The 19,351-nt window shown below is 33.8% G+C and overlaps 2 protein-coding genes across 3 annotated transcripts in view; one reads left to right on the top strand and one right to left on the bottom strand.

Moving 5' to 3' along the window:
* Window positions 1–2: 2 nt before the first annotated feature.
* LOC117113018 (TBCC domain-containing protein 1-like) lies at window positions 3–14,419 on the bottom strand. 2 transcript variants are annotated; one of them, XM_033256232.1, is made up of 19 exons: window positions 14,304–14,419; window positions 13,455–13,575; window positions 12,840–12,964; window positions 11,432–11,529; window positions 10,997–11,105; window positions 10,782–10,839; window positions 9,536–9,547; window positions 8,660–8,735; window positions 7,823–7,916; window positions 7,517–7,583; window positions 7,107–7,227; window positions 6,573–6,651; window positions 6,384–6,432; window positions 6,180–6,259; window positions 5,404–5,526; window positions 3,925–4,100; window positions 3,591–3,688; window positions 2,701–2,850; window positions 3–1,445 (listed from the first exon to the last, which is right to left on the bottom strand). In XM_033256232.1, the coding sequence occupies exons 2-19, from the start codon at window positions 13,542–13,544 to the stop codon at window positions 1,371–1,373; spliced, it is 1,680 nt and encodes a 559-aa protein (XP_033112123.1). In that variant the 5' UTR covers window positions 13,545–13,575; window positions 14,304–14,419; the 3' UTR covers window positions 3–1,370. The 2 variants fall into 2 exon arrangements, with proteins under 2 accessions (XP_033112123.1, XP_033112124.1); XM_033256233.1 differs by lacking the exon at window positions 9,536–9,547.
* Window positions 14,420–14,466: 47 nt separating this feature from the next.
* LOC117113033 (cytosolic arginine sensor for mTORC1 subunit 2-like) overlaps window positions 14,467–19,351 on the top strand; it is a 5,414-nt gene continuing 529 nt past the window's right edge. The window contains exons 1-6 of the mRNA XM_033256256.1: window positions 14,467–14,743; window positions 14,961–15,031; window positions 15,586–15,767; window positions 16,919–17,048; window positions 17,938–18,070; window positions 18,671–18,769. Of these exons, the coding sequence (XP_033112147.1) occupies window positions 14,631–14,743; window positions 14,961–15,031; window positions 15,586–15,767; window positions 16,919–17,048; window positions 17,938–18,070; window positions 18,671–18,769 (728 nt within the window). The 5' untranslated portion in view covers window positions 14,467–14,630. The remainder of the gene's footprint in view (window positions 14,744–14,960; window positions 15,032–15,585; window positions 15,768–16,918; window positions 17,049–17,937; window positions 18,071–18,670; window positions 18,770–19,351) is intronic.

The raw sequence follows: 19,351 nt of genomic DNA, 5'->3' as shown, positions 1-19,351 counted from the left end.
CATATTTTGTGTCTCTTTATTGTTGTAAAATCTGGGGGAATACTAAAAAATTCAATTAATTGGAATTGCATTTAAACATTTTTTCTCCCAGTCAGAGACACGTCAAAACAATACAGTATAACTATTTAAATAAGAATAGAAAGATCTATGCCAAGCATATAATGTAGTAATTGTGTAATTCTAATTCTGAGGATTGTTTTCAGTATGAATATTGTTTTGCTTTCAATTAAATCAACTTCAGTCATTTCCCACCCCCTCCCCTTCTAGAATAAGTTTAAACTCCTTATTTCAATTGCACATTTCAAATAACATACTGTACAAGTACAAATTAACTGTAATAAACAGTTTTTATAAAAAAAAAATGTATAAACTCATATACAATAAATGAAAATGGTAACAAATTATCTTATACAAACAACTGGTAATGTAAATATGGCAATAATTCAGTTAAGCATACCTGTAAAATCAAATGCAACTAAGATATTAAAACCTATACAGTATAAATGGTAACAAACACACACACACCCCACCCTACACGAAAAAAAAAATTGTTGGATATCTTGCTGTGATAAATAAGCACTCAATCTTTACATAAACGTATTGCAAAACTGTAATAAGTACATCCTAATCTGCTACTGTTATCATCAAGGTGTATTATCGGCATTAACAGTACAATAATAAATATAATACCTTACCCAACATATATTTCAATAATATTGTAAATTAATTAGTAAGAGGATTTCTAGACCATAGCCTGTAATCAACAACGGTCATTGGCCGACACGATTCTATTTTAAAATTCTACAAATTTTTATTTTTATTGCAACATTTTAGGAAATTTTGCATTTTTTTGCCCAGTGTTTTTCTTAGTAAATTTAATTTACTGTTGTATTTTCGTATTGATATTGATTTTTGTGTGAGGGCCTCTATAAGTCAGCATTGCTGTTAGGGTCACCCTCGTCAAGTAAATTTAAATAACAAAATAAAAAAATAACGCAACAAAAATTAGCAGATGGTGTCGCGCTCTCAGAGAAGATAGATGGATAGCAGACAGGCACAAGAAAATTGCACTTTTAAAATTAGTAAAAGTTAATATTTAGCATTGTTCGTTTTTCTTAAATTTACATGTACTTAATTATCAGAAAAATTTTCATTTTATCTGAAATGGATCTTTAAAAATTTATTTTATCCCACAATGCATCTTGAAAATTATCTTATCCTATAAAGCATCTGGACTAAGTGCTGTCTTAACCCATAATGCATTTCAGATATCAATGTATTATCCCACAAGGCATTTTGACTACATGATTCAATCGTGACAACATCATGATCTCCTTAAAATTTCATGACCTCTTGAATATTTCTGTTCTTCACTTGGTAGGAGATGATGGTACCGGTACAAGTCCATCAACCTGTCTTTTATGTCCGGATTCCAAAAGCCATGCCTAGCAATAAAAAACAAATAACATTGGCTAAACAAATTTGCATTATATAAATCTAGGATTTGTACCCTTTTATAATCATACCCAAATGCTACCCCTTCTCACAGTCTGTGGCAGATTCAAATTTTCTAAATTGTAAAGAAAAAAGGAAGCTATATTAAAATTCTGAGAGTGACATTTTCGGCCATTTAGAGGTGTCTTGATGATTTGTCTTACCTCAGTTCAACCATGACGATATTATTGCAAAGGAGATTACCCGAAAAAGCTCTGCGCACGCACCACCATGGAAATGAGTTGAGAAGAAAGCTGCCGCAGAGCGTGAAGAATGTTTGCGCGATGCCTATGTGTTCCCTGCCACCAAATGCTCAGCAGACTTAGTTTACCAAAAAATTGAACATGGCGAAATGGAGAGCACCTTCTTTTCTCAATGCGCAATCCTTTCCATTTTGAAGCTGATACATTTATCTTTCAAGAAATACCAAACACATTAATATTTCTACAAAAAAAGAGTTCCGAATTAATTGAAATGTTTACATGAGATTTAAAAGTATTGTATGTTTCAACTTGAATCTCCATAAATTTGATAAAACTCGATAATTCTAATTTTAACAGATATTAATTAAGAAATGTTGGAGGATTATAATTGTGCAAGTCATTTTAGTGTGGACTATTTGAAAATTCAATCCAAAGTAGGAGTAATTTTCAGTTTTATGCTGCCTTAGATTTATAGTCAAACTAGTCAATTTTTAGACCAAATTATAATGAACACAGAAGTAATTGTAACAGAAATATTTTGTGAAATCTGTTTGTGAAATATACACATAACAACATATTGAAAGTCCGAAAATATCCAATCAGGGGAACATTGTTAATTTAAAAGAAATTGAATGAGTTAAAATCAAACGGTTTATCGCACAACTGCTGTGTTGAAGCGTATAAAACCATGTCGTTGCTAACGAAAAAATGTTAATAATAAGGTAATACGCCTGCATGTGATCCAAAGGCGGTGAACACATTGGTTTGTTGCGTCAAAGGGAACTGTTGCCGAGTGATCTCCTTCTTAATAATACCTCCATGGTTCAACCGTGGTGGGCCAGAGGTGGTCTCCTCCTTTCCCCCTCTATTTTGAATTCCTGGACCTGCCAGTGTTAGTGATGAACATATCATCAGGAGTTTTACAAGACTAAACACAGAACTGATTTATATGAACAATAATTAACATGTAGGTTGAAAAAAAAGATGAAAACCTAGGACCTACCTGAAACCTACTCTCTACCAGTGTTTGGAATTGCTGTTTTTGTGCTGGGTTCAGCTTTGCTTCCTTCACTGTCCTTTGCCAATCTTTAATCTGCTTCTGTCTTGTCACTAACGCATTTTCATATTTACTTGGCAAGCTGCCAGGGAATTCCTACAATTGAGATGCATGGATTGAGATGCATGGATTTAGTACTTTAAAAAAGCCTTGTCCAGACCTTCAACATTTCATTTGATAAAAACATGTGACATGCCTAAATATGGTCATGATGACATCACATCATGACCATATAAAGGTACATCATGACTATATATGGGCATTACATGTTTTTTGTCAAATACAATGCGATAGTCTGGACAGGGCGTTAGAAGTGTATGTTGGGATATCATTGCAGAAATATGAAGGTTAAGAGACAAAAGCAATGAATATATAGATTTTACAACAATATAAGAATAGTACTGTAATAAGAAAGTTTGGGACAAGTCATCACACATTTTTTAACATTTTCAAAACTTTGTTAAATGCAAAAACACATCTAATTCAGACTGCTTCACTATCTTGATTCTGCACATAACAATTATCAACTTACATTGCTTGGGGAAATCTGTCATTGAATAAACAACTTATTATAATATCACTCTCATTGTAATTCTTATATATATGACTTACTACAGTATTCATGACCTTTTATATACATGACCCTTGCTTGATTGTCATACATCTGACCGGTAGTATATAAACCGGTAGTAGAATTGCCCGATGATGACGTGTTGACACGTCAAAACATGTCGTTAATTAGTTTCGTGTATTTTATTAAATGCATTACTGCATTTGTATAAGAAAGTGTACAAAACACTGTCACCTTTGATGCAAATTAAGATCCTAAACTATACCTTTGTATCGCCTTCCATTTCGAATGGAATTACAAACATGAAAAATTCTTCTGGGGAAAGAAATGAGTACACTGGTGAACCCTCCTGATGATCTGGACCTTATAAAAAAAAAAAAACAAAAAAAAAACAACATAAAAACAAAATAGATTAATTAACAGATAATAAATACATTGAAACTTTATTTACCAAAAAATAAAAGTACATAAATCATTTATACAGCTTTAATTAAGGGAGCTCTTATAATATATTTGTATAAAAAGTAAACTGTGGAGCAAAAATATATGGACTACTATAAATGTAACTATCAGAGTACAATAAATTTCTCAAGACATACCAACACACAAAGGCTTGTTCCAAACATTCGGTAGAGTTGCTAAGCCTGACGTGGCCATGTGGTCTTCCAGCATCGAGTAGTTAGTATGATAAGGGGCCAAAGTAATACTATCATTGCCTCCAAGGATCAGAGGCCTAGTGGGGGTCATCAGATGAGCTGTGCATAATGTGGAGCCACTGAAATAAAGTGTAAGTGTATATGATAACATTTATGTTAAATTACAATAATACGTAATAGCAAATAATAATAATGATAATGTTGACTGAGAAAATACATGAAAATTAAAACAATACTAATGGTAATAACAGCAGCAACAACAAAAATATCTAATATGTGGCAAAGACAAGCCAAACCAGTCACTCATCGTAAATCGTGTTTCAGAGAAAATGGCTAAAAAATGCTGGAATGTCAAATTTTTAAAAATCTATTTTATTGCATTAAACTAACCTTTATATATCTACACATCATTCTATGCTGTTATTTTCCCCATTTTCAATGTTAAAACAATACTTTTTAAGGATTTAAAGATAGTTTCTGTATGAGAAATGCCTGAAATCAGAAACTTTGACGGTTAATTTCTAATATATTGTTCTTTAAACAGCTGTGTGGTTAAATGCTTGTAACTTCATAAGGAAATGTCTGAGTTGAATGATTTTTTTACCATTTTATAGCTTTTATTTTACTTTCTAACACTGTTTTAATAACTCAAAATCAATTTTTGCAACGAGTGACTGCTTTGGCTTGTCTTTGCCACATATGTAACTTTTTATGCACTTCAATTTTGGCCCACTGTTGTTTGTGGAGGGCGAGCTTCTGTTTGGTGTTTTTAAATCCTTTCATGATTTGTATTTGTGCATGTGTCTGTGCATGTCTCTGTTAGAGTATTCTTATGTGCTCACCTCTTGGAGGTTTTATTGATTAAACAGATTGATTGATTGATTGATTGATTGATTGATTGATTGATTGGTGTTTTTAAATATTTTCATGATTTGTATTTTTTTATGTCTCTGCTTGATTTTGATTATAAATACTGTAATAATACTATAACAGTAACTATTTATAGATTACTTGGATGTGAATGACATTATTTTAAAAATAAGTTTTTTACAAGAAGCATTATAATATGAGTATTGAAGCTAAAAAAAAATGACCAATTGTGAGGCCATAATTTATTCAAAGACTGAATCAATTATGACCTTAAGCTCTGTCTAGATTATTAAATTTTCTTTTGACAAAAAACTGATGGATGCCCATATATAGTCATGATGCGCCTATATATGGTCATGATGTGATGTCATGACCATATTTAGGCATGTCACATGTTTTTGTGAGCTGCAATTCTAATGTAAGACTACCTACCATTACACAGTTGATCTTTAAAGCATTAATGTAAGCTTTTCCAATTATCAGTTTTCACAAATAATTTAATTATCTGTTGTGTATTACTCAATTATTAATAAATAATTAGAAAAATTTTACCTGATGCTAAATCGTCTACATGGCGCAATGATAGTAATGTCTTCACAGCTTGTCACATGCACTGTTGTAGCAACAGGACCAAGGACAATCGTCGAATGCCTACATTTTTCAATACTTACATATCTATAAAAGTAAGTAAATAATTCCACAACAATCAACATTGACAACTCTTGACATCTGTTTTAACATTACAGTATTTTTATTAACTGGGGCAAGTTGAATGGCTGAGCGGTTAAGGCCAAGCACCGCTTCGTACAGCCATAATATCAGCTGGTTCGAACGGAATTCACACCTATAGTTCTGGTGGTGGAACAAGTCTTCTCAGATAAGGACTATAAACCATAGGCCCAGTGTAAACAATTTGGCTCATGGGCACTTTGTATCGGTTCACTGGGTAGCTCAGACATGAAGAGACCCTTGGAGGAGAAGCAAGTTACTGTACGAGCCAGTCCACATCTCAAGAACTTTGAGACTATGGTATAAAGTGCTATAATAAATCTAACTACAATATATTACATCATAACTATGATTATCATTAGCAATACTGTTATTATGATTCTTAGAAATGATAATACAGTACAGTTATTTAATTGTGATCATTATAATTATCACTATTAATAAAATCATAACACTATAGTAATTACCTTTGTTTTACAAGCTTTGAAATTATTTTAATACTAAGATAAAAATCTCTCTGGTAAAATTTTGCAATAATATGCTTTGTTTTGTTTCTTGTAATGTTACCAGGATAGAAACTGTGAAATACTTTTACTTACTTCATAGGTGATAATAAATACATAAAAGCATAGTGACAGCGATGAACTTTAACCCTTGAATTTGTTAACGTAGTTGACATCTAGAATAAAAAATTATTATCAAATTACTTGTAATAAATATTTAAGTGTTCACTAGGGCTATTTCAATTAATCTATGCAGTAATTTGCTATACTACCAGGTACAACTTTACATTTAATAATTACCTTTGCTAATGTTTGTTTACAAACTTGGGATATAATAATCAGCTTTTGACTGAAAAAAAAATTAAAAGTTGATAACAAATTCATCATACATTTAATACAGTTGGGTAAAAATCCATAAAAATGAGCAGAATATAAATACAAATTACAGTAGTTACTAATTAATTCTTAGTAATCAGGCTAAGTACTCACTCTCTTGTTGTAAAGTGTGCATTTGTTGCAACTCTCCCCCTTTTAGCCCCACTCTCTGGTTTCCCCTCAGAATCACATCCTAAAGAGAAAATATCACAAGGTTTTAGTTAACTATCATATTTGATATATTGACGTGTTAACGATAATTAGAAGATCAGTTATCACAGGCATAAGGATTGTACTTTGGTGAGAGAGGTGCTGAGTTGGAAACCTGCCCATGCTGTTCTTGCTTGTGTCCCTGGGTATTGTCTCCCAGTGTGCAATTATTGTTTGTGTAGCCGTTCTCTCTATGAGAATATCCTTGGGTGTCACTGACCAACTTTTAAACACAAGAATAGGAAACCAAAATAAATGCATTTCCATATAATATAATCAAGATAATTCATCATAGGTGGATTCACAGAACCTCAGCCCAACCACGGTGGGGCTGTAGTGGTCTAATCCCTCCACCTATCAAAATACCTCCCTAACCCCCTCTATTTAAAATTTCCACTGTTCATAGTGCATTAGTTCATAATCAACAAGATTTGGTACCTGTGGTTGGCCAAGACAGCCTTCGTCCTGATGCTACGCAGTTACCAACACCGAATGGATTATCTGCAAGGTTTGACCTAAGCCATGATTCAAATGCACGAAAGGAAAATGTTTGAGAAATCTGAAAAAAAACCCCAATTTATATAAAATGATCTATATTTTTAACTACGATATATATAATTGTTATAATGTGTTATTAAAAATTGTAGAGTGGCTATGATGGTAACAATAATTCCAAAAACTTAGCTCTGGTTAAAATGGAGTATGATAGCTAAACTTCGTTTAGTTAGAGAGGATATGGGACAATGTATCTGTTATATGTAGATACTGACACCACCCTATGGCCGCTGCAGGTCCCAAAGAAATGTAAACAATTTTTAATAATAAATAAATTTATTAAAATGTGTTACCTTTGAGTAACCACACTTGACTTGAACTTGCTGTTGCAACGTTACCTCATGAAGCGAGTGAACAGTCCTAAAATAAAAGAAAACGGGATCACAATTTACAATATAACAGTAGAACCATTCACAATGGTTCTTTGGATAAATTATAAAGATGCACAAACAAATGAAGGCAAGCAGATGCTAATGCTTAAAAAAAGTATTTCAATATTTTGCATTTCATTAAAAAATTCTCAAGATCAAGATCTTAACTTTTTCATTTCTATGGCTAAATTTAACTAATTTTATAAGCAAAATACAATATGAACTTACTTGCAGCCATCATATGAACCAGAAATCAGTAAACCAAGAGCTTTGACGGAGTCAATTGTCAATAAAACATCATTAGTTGTACCACTGTAAGTAACTGTAAATAATAAATATGGATAATAAAATTTATATCAACTACAACAATAGTAACTAGTCTTACTATGTTGTTTATACAAAACATAGGGCTTTCCCTCATGGACATAATGAAAACTGGTGTTGTAATTATAAAGTAAAAAACGAAATCATATTTACAAAAAAAAAATGTTGAAGTTAATACTAAAATATGAAGATCACTCGACACTACTGAGACTGGGAGCAGCGCTGCAATGGTTTAGGCTAAACGACCAGAGCCTGCCGAGGTCAGTGAATTTTTTATTATAGCAACTTTGGGTAATTTCACTGAGCAAGAGCAAGAATTTTTCATGCATTACATGGTAATTTTTTGTTTGACTAATAGCTGTAGCTAATTTGAAATGTTTTAGAAAACGCGTTAACATAAAAGTTTATTTGGCCATTTACTAATATTCAAAATATGTAAAAATGATGTCATATTTCAATATGCACATCTTTGATATTTGGTCTTTATTTGGGCAAAGTTTAAAGAAGATTCGGAAAAAAACCAAAGTGTTGGACAGAAAAATCCTGTGCAAAAAGATAGGAAAACAGGATAGAGAATAAAAATAACCCCTCAAAACAATGACTTTTTCCGCTAAAACAGGAAAAGCCAATAAAAATTATAACATTCATAATACAGAGTATATAATACAAAGTATAATAATAATTTATGTCAGAATGAACAAATATAACAACAGTATGCAAATGAATAAATATGTAACCTACTTGTATCTGTGAGCAACAGCATCAGGTCATTGAGATTGTTAAGGACAAAACTTAGACAGGTATTTTCATCCAAACCCTATATATACAAGGTAGAGAATAAGATGGTATCAAGAGAAGAAAATACATATTAAGGGTGCTAGCATAATCCTGATGTTTGAGTATTTAGTTATTATTATTTAAATTAAAATTTTCAAAAAATAATGACAATAATAAATATATAATACCATAGCTAAAATGTAGCAAGTAAGTTTATAAATTTTGTTGTTGTATTAAGGATTCAAGTGTAACTTTTCAATTAAATAAATATATAGGAAAACAGTGGAGAAATTCGTAGAATAATCCCCAATTCATAAGAAATCCAAGCAAAATGAAATGATGTAAATAATAGTACAGCTGTATATTGGCAGATAAGATGGTTGCCTTCCAAACACAAGGTCACAGGGTCAATTCCACAAGTCTCAAAATCAGACTTAGTTTATTAGTGTGTAAAACATTACATGGTTTGTTGCATCCTGCAAGTGATGAGCAACTTGAGGTTGGATAAGAATGAAACAAAAGTAAATGATATTTTATCATGAACATTCTTAATAAGAGCCCCATGCTCCAAAGTAAACCAAAACAGTTATATATTTATTCTTTAATCAAATGAAAACAGTAAAAAATCATGCACGTAATAATCAAGAATATTTATTATGAAATGATAGCAATAATTAAATAATTAAACATATCAAAGTATAGTTAGATATTAAATTTAAAATTATAGAAATATTAGATTTTGTTTATAGTGCATCAATTTTGATGTTGTGATGCTTAAAATAAACATGCAATAAGTATTTGCAATATTTTAAGGTAATGAATGAAAATATATGTGATTACCTGTACATTTATCTACCAGTAAGAAGGTGGAAATAATAATTAACAATACATTTTAAAACAAATAAAATTACAATAAGTGATTTGCATATTTATCGTATACTTAGTAAAACACTTTACAATTAATTCACTAGATAGTTAAGGACAAACATTAGGGTAAACCTATTAAGCAAATGCCTGTCTTATATTAAGTGCACTGACTCAACTAGACAATCACACACATGGTGAAAACAACGGTAATTTTTCAATTTCAATCAAGCCAGATGTTACCGTCAATATTGACGAGAGGCAGCCACAAGGTTTAAATGAATTTATAAGCCATGAAATGCTCGGGCCTAGGACTGAAACATAGCGTGGAACCACTTCACAGCCTGTTAACAGTGCAAAATAGGGTAACTAAGTATGGTCAGTCGAGAATGGTCAGCGTTTGGTTCGAACCCGCAACAAGGTTTAGAACCTGAATGGAGATCGCTGCGCCAAACCGCTTGCCAGTCTATCAAAAATTGTATGTATTTTACTGGTAGAAAAGCTTTAAAGAATAGCAGCAAATTACAGTTGAGCAGTACCACCCAGAGAGGATGGGCAGGGGTAGGTAGGCAGGGCCAGTGCCCCAGGGCAAAACAATTAGAACAAAAAATAAGGTTTATTTTGAAAAAAAAAAATTTCACTTAGTCAATAATTATTTAGTAGGCTGATTTTTCAGATTTTTTCCAAGTTTTCACTAACAATAAGTTGACCGGAGCTGTTCTCAGGGCCCAGGGCTGCTCTCGGCAGTCCATGTGCTTGAGTACACACACAAGGGCAGGTTTAGAGGGGCTAAACAGTTTTAGGATGCCCAAAAATATGTTATCAACATGTACGTTTCTTTATGACAGTGAAATAATAGCCTAGTAAGATGGCCTACATTTAAAATGTTCAGACCTCTGAAAATATTAGTTAATTAACCACACCTGCATCATGAGGGGACACTATTCTTCCATGGTAGTGTGGATTCAAACCACCTGAAATTTTTGGTAGCTAAAAAAATCTTGAATCTGCATCTGCACACAGTGATTACTACTAGTTACTATGCCACTCAACTGTCCACACAATTAAACTTTATGTGAAAAATATATGTGATATGCCCATATTTGGGTGTAATATGACATCATCATGCCCATATATGGGCACATCACATATATTTGTCACAAAAAACTGACTGAGCTTTAGCTGTCATTTGACAAAGTGTTTGTTTCTTTTATAACCATACCTTTGATGTGGAGGATGTTTTACCAGAAATATCAGGTGACCTAGCTCTTGTTGGCCATCTAAACAAAACATTAAGGAACATAAGGGCAACATGACATAAGACCAAAAGTATAAAATATCTAGGCAATTTGTTTACATATTTTTTAACAAAGCGGAGCCCACTTATATTATTTATAAAAAAAACACAAAACAAATGAGGTCATCTTCAAAGGATACTCCTCACCAGTCATTAATGTTGACCTTAACGATATCTTGTGGACTTGCTGGATAAAGAGATAAAGGAGGAACTGTAATGTATCCACTGAGGTTTGGTTCCGTAATGAATCTACACATGATTGGTGAATAAAGACAATTTATTAATCAATTGAATATAATCAAATGAATAATTCACCAACCAATCACATTTGAAGCATGCGATCCCAAAACTAGCTGTTGATTATTGTTAAACTGAGGAATTAGCACATGAATAAGCAATATTGTGTACTTAATTTCAAAGAAGCTATAATACTTTTACTCATAACTTTAAGTAAGTCAATTCTAGTAAATGACCCATCACTATAAAGCTTGTAATGTGCCGAATATGAATATATTAAAAAGTCAATTTTCATTTTTTGGTTGCTGATGCTGGCTTATTTTAATCAATCATCATACCTTGTTCTTTTTTTGTTTTACATTGTCTGTACCGTTCTGCTTGTTGAAGTCTTTCCTCTGGTTCATAGTGACACAGCAAATCAAATCCTTCAAAATACCTGCAAATAAGAGTCAGTGATGATTGACAATAAACTCTAGAAGCGCAGGACTAAAATTTTAAAAAAAATGTTAAATAACCGACCCCAACACAATTTTTTGGCCTATAATCTTCATCATCACCATTTTCAGCCCTCTTGCCAGGATTACTTTAAAGAGTGGCAGAATTTCAGAAAATGTTGTCCAAAAACTTTAAAGGATGTTGCACAAAATTTCAAAGGGTGGATACATTTTTGGTACTACTTATGGTGTTTAAATTTTATTATTAGTAGACTATCTATAAAATCTATTAAATAAGCCTCCTGGACCACTTTCGAGACATTCTGAACGACGCCCAACCACGTCCACCTCAGGCCACCCCAGCATATTTCCTCACTAAAATTTTACCTTGCCCCTCAATTGTCTCCTGCCCCAGATTTTAGATATGGGAGTATATACGGTATCTTGGTTTAGCCTTTCAGTTTTTTTTTTAAATACCCAGCCGAAATTCAGTATTTCATAAGAAATTCACATAAATTCAATTAATAAATGTTTATTATAAATCACCGTTCATAAAAAACTGACACCACTGAATATTGTAATCGTCATGCAATGCATGTATGCACAGGCAGCATATGAAGGGATCCTGCAGTTGGGCTTGTATTGAAGGCGGTGCCTTATAATGATATGAGATTGAACAAGTACTGTTCAACCGGGGACACTTCAGTGTTTATTGTAATGTTTTGAATAAAATATAAAATAAAATTTTAAATGGTTAAATTAGTTTGAATATTTCAAAATAATGGCTAATTTTTCTAATTAATATGTATTTACAACATAATATAATGTAATATAATACAGGATTGTTAAATATAATATAATCATGATTAAGATTATCATGAGATGTAATATGCCAACTAGATTTTCTAGTCAATGGCTGCCAATAACTGATATAATTTCAGTGGCTAAATTTATTATTATTATATACATAGTAAATATTTTTTTAGCGTGGTGCTAACATTTTAAGCGTGTTGCAATCTTTCTTTATTTTTCCTAAGCTTGGCAGTCTTTTCATTTTTTCGCCCAAGCGCGGCGGTGGTGCCACGCTTAATTATAGCTGGCGGGACCCCTGACCATTATTTTTGTTACCATCAATTCAAAAACTGTCATCAACATCAGCAGCATAGTAACTGTAGCTTAGTCCCCTATGTGCTTGTCGTCCAATTCCAGGGTACTGGATTCAAATCCTAAGAGTATTTGGATTTTTTTTCCCTCATTCCTAAAAAACAAATCTACTTTGATAATAAGGAAAATGGCCTTCTCCACTACTTACATCCAGGCCAGATCTTCAGCCATTGTTAGTTTGTTACAAGCTATGTGCTTCCAGACTGGAAAACTTAATCTTGGAAACCCAGAGTCACCTTTGGTCTTTACATAACTGTCTATCTTCTTTAGATACTTGAAGTAGAAAAAAATAAATAAATAAATAAATAAAAAAGAATCATTGTATTAACTAATCCAAATACTGTATCTTAACCTTTGATTATATATTTTTCAATGTATTGTTATAAAGCCAGATGGAATTCCATAAGAAAATTATATTAAGATACTCCTTGTTATAGTACACAAGTGGCCAAAGCGCAGCCCGACAGTGATTTTGTTGCAGTTCGTGAATTAAATTATAAACCCTATACAGCCTGCCAACCATCTTATAGCCCAATACCAATTATCTGCAAAAATTAATATTAGAACTGAGCATAAAAGTGGTATAAAAGCAGTCCTTTAAGGTTATTGTGAGCAAACTGGAAAATCAATGTTTGTGTAAGGCCTTCAGTGTTGAATAAAAAATTGGCCCTACCACCTATTTTAGTGCCCGCCCCTGTTACAGAGTTATGAACATGTATACATCAATATGGGATTTTGAAATGTCAATCAAAATTATACTCACATGTAGAGAAAGTTTTGGGTGAGGTGAAACTTGAAGTGTGCCAAAGGTGAAGGGATCAGAGTTCACCCATAAGGTCACATTTGTTGCCATGGTAGCATGTAGGCTTGATCTTTTCAGAATCCTACAATACAAATAGAAAATATCTAGCAATTACTGTAGTCTGCTACTTTAATGGAATTGTTGTTTTGTCATTTTCCTTCTTTGGTTGACTGATCAATTTTATAGGAAAATTCTTGCATTAGCCTTCTGTGTGAAAAAATGGCAAAAATGTGTTAGAAATGACAGACTGATAGAAGCAATTAATTTTGTTGGCCAAACTGTTGGGAAACTAAAAAACAAAAACAAAAAAAAATCATTTTCTGGGGGGGGGGGGGATCTTCCCCCCCCCCCTCTAAATAATAAGCTTAGGCCTAATACTATGTTTTTACTGTGAAATGAACACTGATATTGATTTAAAAAAAAAATAATAAGAATTAAGTTAGGCCTAGGCCTAGGCCTTGGCGTGAAAGTGCATTAACGTCATACCTTTACCAATAATAACTACTGCAGTGGTCCTCCTCGGCCTAGTATATAGATAGACTCCCGCCCCACCTCTCTCTAGGCCTTGCCTAGGCCACAGACCCTATTGCCTAGGCCTAGTGACATCATGATAGATGAGGAGGGAGAGACAGCAGCTTCCAGCTCAGCATGACTGAATTGATGACGGCTAGCTAGGCTAGTTCCTAAATATAAATGTCACGGTAATTCTAATTCTTTAATAAATCAATTTATTTATTTGTAAACTTATTTTCTATTGCTGACGGTCGCATCAAACACAACAGTAACGAAATAAAGGAAAATCAGACTAACCGTATTTTCTGTTTTTGTCGAGCTACAATCCGCCGCCACTTCACCAATCTACCATTGACATTGAGGGCGCTCAGTTCGAGCAGATATCGATATCGGATCCATCGATATCGAATCGAACGCTCGAGTTGTCGCACGTTGAGTTCAGTTGACCTGACATGACCTGATGACCTACATACATGTGTGAAAAGAAAGGTAAACACAACGAAAGAGTGTACTGGATTTGGAAAGCAAAGTACTGTAGAAGTTTAGAAGAACTTGCATCCGTTGTCAGTTCTATGTAACCTAATAAAATATATTCGTTTATAAAACAGCCCAGAGATTCAACAGATGGAATTAACAGTTCAAGAACATCGGTTACACATTTGCAGTATTGCACGGGAAAATGCATCAATCTTGTCCCATCCAATCCTGAAACTCATACTTGCTCGGTCTTCTTTCAAGTAAGCATAGTTTTACTCATTTAGTTTGACCCTCGAGGTCTAATTGACAATTTAAAGTGTTTTAGTTAAAATAGTGCATTAATATATCCTATAATATATACTATAATTTAGACAATTAATTCAAAGTTTTTTTTTAGCAATGCCTGATGCATGGATGACTCAACAAGAATCACAAGTTCAAAATACGATCTCTCTGTAATTTAATTCCTATTTCTAGATGTAAATATTTCTGCCTGACTGTGACTCCAGATGATATCACATTAGTACTTGATGAAGATGGTTACAAGGGTAAGTGTGTTATTTTTGGTAGTATCCAACAAGCTTGCAGCAATTTGCCAAATGCCAAATATGATTAAAATTTCTTGGATGCAAAACACATTCATATATGGTTAAATTATAAACTAATAAAAATATGTATGTATATCGTTGATCAACTTTCGAATTGACAAACTGTATTAAAAATAATGACAAACTGTATTAAAAATATACAGTAAATTTCAAATTACACATCAAAATAGTGCACACAATGTGACGACCATGACTAAGGCTACTGATAGGAACATGAGTATTGTCCTACTGCGGAAACTACACCAACCCGAAGGCTGGTGTAGTACAATTTATAGTATAATTTGAAATTGCCAAAAGCCTTTCAAATAGACCTAGCGTAGTGGAAAGAGTTTCACCCTGATTTATAACGATTGCTTTCAACTTGGCGGAGAGGATCTTATGGCCCATTAGATCAACTCTAAAAATAATTTGGCCGTCATATAAATTAATTGGCCATTGAGTATATCTGTGCAATCACATTATACTAAAAAATCATGATTAATGTTTTCGTTCAGAGTTGCCGGAGGATGTAACCGTCTCGTCACAATGTAGTCTGTGGGTTGCCATGCATGCTACTTGTGAAGCTTCGGAAGGAGGACCGTGCATGAACAAGTTGACCAAATACGTCATTTTACCGTTGGCAGATAGTGAAATCTCTGTCTTTAACATCTCCACCTTCCAAGATGACTTCATCCTGGTGTGTTGAATTATTTATTATTTATAAGTACTGTAGTGTACTGCACTACAGAGTTGTTATTGTTGTTGTTATGGTTATAGTCATAACGCGTAAGCGTAAATAACACGCGTATCGGCAGACGTGCTGTGTCATGTTTGTTGTCGTTCTCTTGCTGTTTGGGTTCCATGGCGAGCACATCGTTTATCTATACACTGTGTTAATGTGTTGAGTTCAGGGTTCAATAAAGTTGTAAAAGAACCTAGTATGCGTGCATATGTCATTGTACTTTTCGTGGCAAATACATAACAAAACTGGCAACGAGCGGTAGCAACTTTCAGTCCGAAGAAGCTACTTTTCGGACGGGAGCTCAGATTGTGGTCACTGAGTTGACTCATTTTTTGTTTTCATTGGATGGTGTGTTGAAGCCATTTTTGGAATTTTGGAACCGGCGGTATTGAGCATTAACTTTTCGCATTCATTGACATAGTCAAGGCCTAGGAATGTCTACAAAGTTAAGTCTCGGAGAGGTGGGACAGTTTAATAATGCAACTGAACCAAGTACAGTTCGCCCTCAAATTCGAGACCACTTGGGACCTGACAATTTGGGGCGGTCTAATGGTTCAGTTCCACTTAAAGGCTTAGCATTGAGTTAAAAGATTGAGAATTGTTAATTGGTTCTTCGACAAAGCGGTCTCATTAGAGGGGTCTCGAATTGCATGGTGCACTGTAATCATCTTTGCGATTGCAGAGCAGTGGCAGGTAGCTCCAGAAAATTCAGGGGTCCGACATGTCTGATGGGGGTCCGAAACAAGGGGCCAACTAAATCCATAGACAGGGTCATGGCATAAAAATGCTTGTAGGATTCACAGAGAGTTTATACTAAGGCTTACCTTAGTATGGGCCAAATTATACTTTTAGATCACAATATTAAGGATGGACAATCCAAATAGAGTTACCTGAATAGGCAAGTGATTTTGGGTCCGACGACCTGGTTGCCCCAACCCCACTGACGCCACCACTGTTGCATGGAGGTGATATTTCTCTTCCCAACCCCATTTTGAAAGTTTTAATATTTTAAAAATGAGCAGCACAACATTCTCATATCTATAATTTCTGCTTGAATCAGTAGACACACTATTATTATGTCTTCATCTTTCTGTATTACCTTTCAGATTAAGGAGAGTGATTTAGAGAAGGCTGTGGCATGCCTTTCACGTTCAAATCAAGTTACTGTTATAAGAAGAGGTGAACAATTAAGTTCAAGTGATCAGAGCAAACAAAAAGAAACACAAGATGAATTATGTAAGATTAAACATGTTAAAAAAATCTTTATTGTCTCATCACCATCAAATTTTCGCCCACATATTCCAGCCTTTATGGTAAATGAAACCCATGTCTGGCAGGGGTGGATCCAGAATTTTTCAAATGTGGGATGGGGAGGGGGGCACAACATATTCAGAATACATAATAAGTGAGAGCGCTAATTACAATATGCCATGAAATTTTAAAATTTAGTGGCAAAATGGTGGGGGCACATGCCTCCCCCATGCCCCTACTGGATCCGCCCCTGTCTGGGGTGGTGCTTCTACATCTGTTATTCTTGACAAGGTGCATTCCAAAGCAATGAGGCTTTATTGGGGATGAATTTCTCACTTGCTCCATTCAAATGCTTGCTCATCGCCAACATGTCGCTGCTCTTTCCATTTTCTGTCATTACTTCTTTGGAAAATAAGAGCTTATATCCATCATGCCTCCACTATTTCTCCCTGCTAGCATAACATATGGTTGACGCACACTTATCATCAGTACCCTGTTTTTAATCCCTTTGTTCGCACTGCCTCCTTTTCGCGCACATTCATAGTCTGAACTATGATTCTCTGGAACTTTCCCATTTTCTTGTTTCCCTAGATCCTTAACAACATCAAGACTTGCAAAATCGCATCAATTTGCTTTCTCTTACCTCTCTAGCCTAACTCTAATTGCTCCTTTGCAGGTCCTTGTTATAGGTTTCCCCTTTGTCCTCTAATAAAAAAATGTTTATTTTTTGAGAATGTTAATGATTACTTTTACTGTATTATACTGTAAGTAGCGTAATCCTTTGTTTGAATGATATCTAGTACAGAATTGGTAAATAATTGATGCACAGATTAATTTTCAAATTAACTATGATTATCTCATTTTATCTAATCAGTTAGTCAATCACCCCGACCAATCAAACATCCCTTTCAGTCACCTAGCAACAGATTCCTGATAACCAGTATGCATCTCAAAGACCTACGGCATGTTACAGCACCAATTATGGAGCTAATATTATTTCCAGAGAGGTATATTATGGAAGAAAAATAACTACAGTATAACAATATAGCATTTCTGTATTTAGTTGCTGTATATGTGGCAAAGACAAGCCAAACCAGTCACTCGTCGCAAAAATCGATTTTGAGTTATTGATGCAGTGTTAGAGAGTAAAATAATAGCTATAAAATGGTAAAAAAATCATTCAAATCGGACATTTCCTTATGAAGTTACAAGCGTTTAAACACACAGCTGTTTAAAGAACTATATATGAGAAATCAGCCTTCAAAGTTTATGATTTCAGGCATTTCTCATGCATAAACTATCATCAAATCCTTAAGAAATGTTGTTTTAACATTGCACATTGGGAAAATAACAGCATAGAATGATGTGTAGGTATATAAAGGTTAGTTTAGTGCAATAAAATAGATTTTCAAAAATTTGACATTCCAGCATAATTTGGCCATTTTCTCTGAAACACGATTTGCGACGAGTGACTGATTTGGCTTGTCTTTGCCACATATATTTATGTAGTTTCTGCTTAATATTATATGTATTTATTATTTTCAAAATTAGCAATGACTATTTTAAGTGTTTTAGTTTGAATACACATTTTAAATTTCCCTTTTTAGCATTCACAGTTCGAGTAAAGAGGACAAAATATATTTCTTTTCGTTTTCAATCATTCATGACCAAATTTCACTGGTGCTAGATGAAGAGGCTTATACCAGGTAAATATTGTAACCCTAGTTATAGAGCATAAAAACATCTCAATAAAATCAATCAATTAACAATCAGTTCGCTTGTATATATCGACTGCACAATTTCTGTCTGTCCATTCATCATTTAATTGATCAATCAACCATTCCTCATTTTTTACTTGCTCTATTGTTATTTTACTTCATTCTTTATTCATTGATATTGTCTCTTATACACATCTAGATGTGTATAAGAGACAGTGCTTGCTCATCGCCAACATGTCGCTGCTCTTTCCATTTTCTGTCATTACTTCTTTGGAAAATAAGAGCTTATATCCATCATGCCTCCACTATTTCTCCCTGCTAGCATAACATATGGTTGACGCACACTTATCATCAGTACCCTGTTTTTAATCCCTTTGTTCGCACTGCCTCCTTTTCGCGCACATTCATAGTCTGAACTATGATTCTCTGGAACTTTCCCATTTTCTTGTTTCCCTAGATCCTTAACAACATCAAGACTTGCAAAATCGCATCAATTTGCTTTCTCTTACCTCTCTAGCCTAACTCTAATTGCTCCTTTGCAGGTCCTTGTTATAGGTTTCCCCTTTGTCC

This window comes from Anneissia japonica, unplaced genomic scaffold (assembly GCF_011630105.1).
Source record: "Anneissia japonica isolate Jap-2015-1 unplaced genomic scaffold, ASM1163010v1 scaffold288039_len1115542_cov189, whole genome shotgun sequence".
Lineage (NCBI taxonomy): Eukaryota > Metazoa > Echinodermata > Crinoidea > Comatulida > Comatulidae > Anneissia > Anneissia japonica.
This window is presented reverse-complemented; position numbering and strand designations above follow the sequence as displayed.

Bases quoted from the DNA above. Each gene is read 5' to 3' on its own strand.
- LOC117113018 (XM_033256232.1), bottom strand. From the start codon at position 13,544: ATGGCAACAAATGTGACCTTATGGGTGAACTCTGATCCCTTCACCTTT. The intron at 7,917-8,659 runs GTAGGTTACATA...TATTATTTACAG, and splicing joins GCTGTTGCTCACAGATACAA to TTACTTACAGTGGTACAACT. The intron at 2,851-3,590 runs GTATAGTTTAGG...TCTCAATTGTAG, and splicing joins AAATGGAAGGCGATACAAAG to GAATTCCCTGGCAGCTTGCC.